This window comes from Centrocercus urophasianus, unplaced genomic scaffold (genome assembly GCF_019232065.1).
Source record: "Centrocercus urophasianus isolate 14NV4802_14NV808 unplaced genomic scaffold, USGS_Curo_1.0 seq_21, whole genome shotgun sequence".
Lineage (NCBI taxonomy): Eukaryota > Metazoa > Chordata > Aves > Galliformes > Phasianidae > Centrocercus > Centrocercus urophasianus.
In genome coordinates, this window is record NW_024884767.1 from 12,031,250 (window position 1) to 12,037,249 (window position 6,000).

Here is a 6,000-nt window from a genome sequence, read left to right on the forward strand (position 1 = left end):
TTTGGATAATACCCAGAATAACATGCTCTAACTTTTGGTTAGCCTTGAAGTGGTCAGGCAGTTGGACAAGATGATCTCTGGAGGTCCTTTCCAAACCAAACTATTCCATTCCATTTGTATTCAAACATGACTAGTCAAATTATAACAGCAATCCTGAGTTCACAAATCAACTTCCCTCATTGTCATGCTCAGCAGGGCTTTCAGCATGGGGCAGGCATATGTTAGTTCCAGTCTTTTGTTTATGTCTCTATGAGACCTTGCTCTTTTCTGAAGCTGAATTTCTGTTTTGAGAATCTTTTGGTGCTTTTGTCACATAATCAGTTTGTTGCTCACAGTATATCCTGCTGAATGTTAATGTCTCTGGATAAAGACAAAGTAATCAGTTCCTAACCTTCAAAATTTTCCTTGCAGAGGAGGTAAGGTAGGGCAGAGCTCAGCAGTTAACCGCTCCCTCACTGCATCTGTTCGATACCATGAAGTGTCTTTTGTATAAGATTGAATATGCATTTGTGTTTTCTACTAGAAAATACATAGCTATAGTCTCATATGAGCAACGCCAGCGTTATAAGGATGACTTCAATGCAGAGTATGACGAATACAGGAGTTTGCATGCTCGAATGGAGAGTATCACCAGAAAATTCATGAAGCTTGATGAACAGCGAAAACAGCTTTCTCCAGGGTCCAAGGAATATCAGGTAAAGAAGAGTAAAACCATGAAGACTGTGCCTTATTTCCATCTTTTACACCCTACAGAATTCTGTATTTTCAGAATAAGCAGATGCTTCAGTTTTGTAATCCGGTAAATTACACTGACATGATTTTACAGTGTCCAAGGGATACCAAGTAACTAGTTGTATGTTAGGAGGTACCAGATTGGCTGTAGTTTTACTGACTGCCTCACAGCATCCTGGTGAAGTAAGAGAGTACTGCTGCACTGATGAGAAAGGAGAAGAACCAAAGGACCATAATCCCCAGGCTTTGCTGACCTGCTATTTCCCATTGTTTAAAGGGGACAAGTTTATTTTGTATACTTAACAAGATGTGCAGTCACAAACTTATTTGGCTTCTAACTGTAAATTTTAGCAAAGAAGGGTATTAAAAACTTTGCATTCCAGCTTTCAAGCCTGGGATGACATTATTTTGACATGCAAATTCCAAATGTTCAGTACTGGAATTCTTAAATTCTCTGTGTGTGCTGAGGATGTTTGGTAGCATCTGGCTAGTTTTTATAAGTTTTTGCGCAGATTGCAAATGTATTTGTGAGCGCAGGAGTATTTTAAAATCCCTGGTACTGCTCAATCAAACAAAGGAGAGAAGCTTTACAGAACTCACGTACGTGGTCTGACCCTACATTGGCTAACTCTTGACTTCTGTGGCTTCACAGAACCATGTAACAAGTCATTTAGCCCTTATTTGAAGACTCCACCCAAGTGTGCTCTCTGTGAAAGCAAGTATTTTACAGTGGCGTGAATGACTTCACAAAGGGAATCTTCAAACGCATTTTCTTCCTGTTGCTTGTTTACAGATTTAATTGCAGATCTGGGCTGTGTTCTGTGTTTGTTAGTCTGTGTTTTTTTGTGACTCAGAACAGTGGTGACTCTTGGATAAGAAAATATCTTGAGTAAAACTTCATTTTAATGCTCTATTTGGTTGTATTTTCTAGTAGTAATGAAATGTTCTTCATATTGCTTTCATGTTTCAATTTTTTTTTTTTGTTAAGATGCTTCATGAGGAAGTCCTAGAAGAGTATCGAAAGATACAACAGGTATGTGTAGCACCAGGTCTGTGGGAGTTATAAACTGTTGGAATGGGCTGATGGCCATTCTTAAGCAAAGGGCAGGAAATACTAAACTTCAGATATTTTCATGCCCTAATTTTCTTTTTATCTTACAGTCTAGTCCCAACTATCGTGAAGAGAAACACAGATGTGAATATCTCCATAACAAGCTGTCTCACATTAAAAGACTTATAAGTGAATTTGACCAACAGCAATCAGAGTTACGGCACTAGTCTCCTGCTCAGACCAGCATATGTGAATGAATGGAAACTTATTTATTTAAAATTCCATATGAGTTGCTCTAAGATTCTAAGATTGAACTTTTGCATTACAAAAGTTTTTCAGTATTAGTTTACTTGAGTTGACTACTTCTGTTGTTGATGTTGTTTGTATGCATATTTGAAGCTGCTTTCTCTGGTCCCTTTTTTTCTTCAAGACTTATGTTTGTCCATTTAAATCATTTTATCAGTAGGTGCTGGGACCCAGTACATCTACTGTGAAGTTGTGCACATTTTAAGAAAATAGTGTAGCGAACTGAAATACTTTTGGATAAATATAAGGCTATTTTTCTGACCTTTCTTGTTAATGCAAACTCTTTGCCTTAAATGGTAGAAGGTTTAGAAATTTGCACAAAAAAAAAACCACAAAAAGAAAAAAAAACAAAAAACAAAAACATTGTTTTGGAGGGTAAAAAAGGTGTTGTATATAAGTCTATATACAGCCCGTCTTTGTTACTAGAGAAACTCATCACTGCAACTTAAACCCCCCATCGCAATGGTTGCCTTAAGGTGTTTGCTTGTGTGTATTTAGTGTAGTTAAATTATTAGCTACACTGCTTCCCGCCTGCTGAAACACCTGGGAAGCACTACATGGCCTACCAGTGTCTGAAAGTGTGTGCCTGTTCTGTGTGTATGCAAAAATGTGTGGGTGTGAGCATGCATGATGAGGAGGGGAAAAAAAAGAAAAAAAAAAAGCTGCTACTCCAACTACTCTAAGTAGGCCAGACATCGCTCAGGTTAAAACAACTGACGAGTGTTCCTCTAGAATTTTTTCCTATAAAATTGCTACTTCTATTGTGGAAGATGAGAGCATTTCCATTTCAATAGTTTGTCAGCTTTATTAATGTTGGTAAAAAAAATTGATACTTTACAAAAAATTAAACAGATATATAGTTTTGGGGCAAGATTATAAAACTAAACATGTAGGCTACCTATTTATATACTGCTATAAAGTATTTTTTGAAGAGAGTTATGCAAAGAAGCTATTGCCTACATGAAATGTATATTTAAAGATTTCTGTCCTGGGTGCCAGGAATATAACAAAGAACAGATGTATTTAACTATGAAATACTGTGATCACAAAACAGCACAAATTTTCATTTCATGCAGTTTTTATTTTATTTTGATTTAAATCATTGCTTGCTTTGTCATGTGAAAACACGGGTTATCTGGTCGGAATAGAGCAAAATCTTACTTCGTCTTACGTTTGTCTTTTCAAAATACAGCCAATTGAAAAGGGAAGCACTATGTTTACAAATATGATTTTGGAATGTTTGCCAAAATAGTGGTAGTATCTCTAATAAACTTTATCTCCAGCATTAAAAAAAAAAAAAAGAAAACAAAAACAAAACAAACAAAACCCACAAAAAAATGCCAACAAAAAAATACCAACAAAAAACAACAACAAAGAAAAACTAATCCAAACTGTTGTATATCATTGTAAACCAGAAAATGTCTGAAAATATGCATTCAAGTAAATGGGAATTTGAATTTTTGCCTTGAATTTGTGGGTTCAGATATCTCGCAGTCGTGAAGATGAACTAGCTTGCAGAGGCATTCCTTTCTGTTGCATGACTTGTATGACATATTTGAGGCCAAGCTGATTCTGGATCCCTTGGCTTAACCTCCACATTTCAAACGGCAATGTGAAGGGATGACCTCTTGCTTAACAGTAAGAGCAGCATTCATCTGGACTCAAACACTGAGGCACACGGACAGCAGTGCCTAGGTCTAAGTGCAGGAGCTTTTGTCTGTGCTGCGTCTGCACTGGATAGCTGGATTTCAACCCAGCTTTCAACAAAGTGTCTTCTCAGATTGAAACAATGGAAAGCTTCTTATAGTGTTTTGGCAGTGCAGTGCTCTTCATCTAAACTGTTTGTACAGATCTTACTTCAGCTGCCGTTGTGAGACATTCAGTACTGGTATACAGCTGTCCTAATGTGTTGTTAGTATTTGTTGTACTACCACTATGTAAAATGAGGTTAGTGTAGTTAACAAATTTTTCTCCTCCTTTTATGTGAAAAGATTGACTCGTATTTGCATGCATCTTCTGGTTTACTACCTGTGTATCTGTTGCAGCTGGAGGTTAATGCTACTTGAGAGGTCCACCACTGTGCATCACCATGAGATCTGACAAGCTACTGTAAAGACCTTAATTGAAGGTTTTGCTCATTTGCATCAAGCATTTCTTAAGCCTTGCAAGTATACCAAACAGCCTATGTAAATTTACGGCACTATTTTGCAATACCTATCTCTTGTTGCCCTTGAGCTGCCATTCCTGTTTGGCAGATGTGGAAGAACCCACTGACTCTAGGCCTGTGACTTTATTGCCCTGCCCCATACAAGTGTCCTGCTTGCTCAGAGGAGCAAGCACTGCAGATGGCGGCATGTTGGCTGGGGATACACTACAACAGGTCTGGAGCAAATGACTGATGGAGAGGAGCAGATGCTCCTTCTCCTGAAAGGAAGCTGGATCTCACTGCGGTTTCAAACAACATCGAGACATGAGGGGGCATCAGCCCTCTCCAGCTGTCTGGAAAAAAAAATCACAAGTTATGAGGACTGGTTTCCCATGTTATGGTTTGTAGGGGGAAAACGATGCCCAAAGAAAACTTTTTTGAAATAGTAGCTATGCTCTAAACCATCATAGGAAGCAGATCACTGCTGACTGCTTCCAGGTCTTCATTTGATCTTGTCACTAATCAAAAAGTAGAAATATTTGAAAGCGTTTTGTAAAACATGTGTGTAAGTATTGGAAGCAAAGTTGCTTCAATTAGTTTTAAACAACTTGGATTAAAGTGTTGATATCGTAACCTTGTTCATTTGTTAGCTTTCCTTAAACAGTGTTGTTACAACCAGTCTTTCTGGATATGTTAATGGTGATTCATGTGAAGACTTATGGCTACTTTAAACTGCGATTCTTCTCAGAAGTTTTGCTCTGCTCTGTATACCTGAAGGGAAAGGGATATGGCCAGAAGTTCTGTAGCCTTCTTCTGGGGAAGGATATGGAATTGTTTAAGGGAGGGCAGCATCTGGGAAACATGAAGGCTTACAACAGGGCTGTGACTTCCCTTTTGATTCAGAGTACTGTAAAACTTTTTTCAATTGTTTCCATGCAAACTGTATTTAAATTCTGTGCGTGAAACATCTTGGGGCATTCTGTCAATGAACATTTGAGCCATTGTTGCCCTTCTGTTCTGCATCAACTTGAGTTCAATAAAATGTTCACTTTGCAACCCTGAGGTGTGGGGCTGTCCTTGCCTGTCAGTGGCACTGCTTGGGAATGTGGGCAGGGCAGGGAAGTGAGCACCATTCACAGAACAAGGTCGGAGAGCAGGAGAGGCATTGCTGCACCTTCGTGGAGCACCAGGCTGCAGGCTGTTCTTGGCTGGAGAATGACCCATGCTTAGCACAGTCCCTAACCCAAAAAAGCGAAATGTTCACGTGCCAATTTGCAGTGGCTCTTTTTCCTACCCTTCTGAGCCTGAAGTTCCTGTCTACTTCTATTTTACATTCACAGCGAAGGGTTCTGGCAAAACACTTTGATATTGAGCACAGTCAGGTGCTTAAGAAGATGGTGAAGATCATGGGGCTTTCCCCAGCCGGTGCATATATGCTAGGGACAGGGGAGGAGGTGGCAGTACTCACAAGAGTCTCACTAATTTTGTGAGCTAGCTGTAGCATTTTCTGTGGTAGAACGTGCTTGTCTGTTGGTCAGTAGCTATTGGTACAAGATGGCTGCATCATTCTGAACAGTTAATTGTTGGTTGCAGAACTGAGCCGTAGATAAAAATTTTACAAGCTGGTAATTATTTTGCTTCATGTTTCACTGCTTTTTTAACCTTTTTTTAGGATGTGAAAATTCCACATATTTGATAGCCATGTGCATTTCTAGCTGCCGTTCAGGCCTAAATTCCTTAATGCCAAACTAAAACCAAAGTCATA

At 38.9% G+C, this 6,000-nt stretch overlaps 1 protein-coding gene across 1 annotated transcript in view; it reads left to right on the forward strand.

Moving 5' to 3' along the window:
- ELL2 (elongation factor for RNA polymerase II 2) overlaps positions 1–5,291 on the forward strand; it is a 49,069-nt gene extending 43,778 nt beyond the window's left edge. Inside the window, exons 10-12 of the mRNA XM_042822961.1 lie at positions 524–695; positions 1,721–1,765; positions 1,894–5,291. Of these exons, the coding sequence (XP_042678895.1) occupies positions 524–695; positions 1,721–1,765; positions 1,894–2,010 (334 nt within the window). The 3' untranslated portion in view covers positions 2,011–5,291. The remainder of the gene's footprint in view (positions 1–523; positions 696–1,720; positions 1,766–1,893) is intronic.
- Positions 5,292–6,000: the final 709 nt, after the last annotated feature.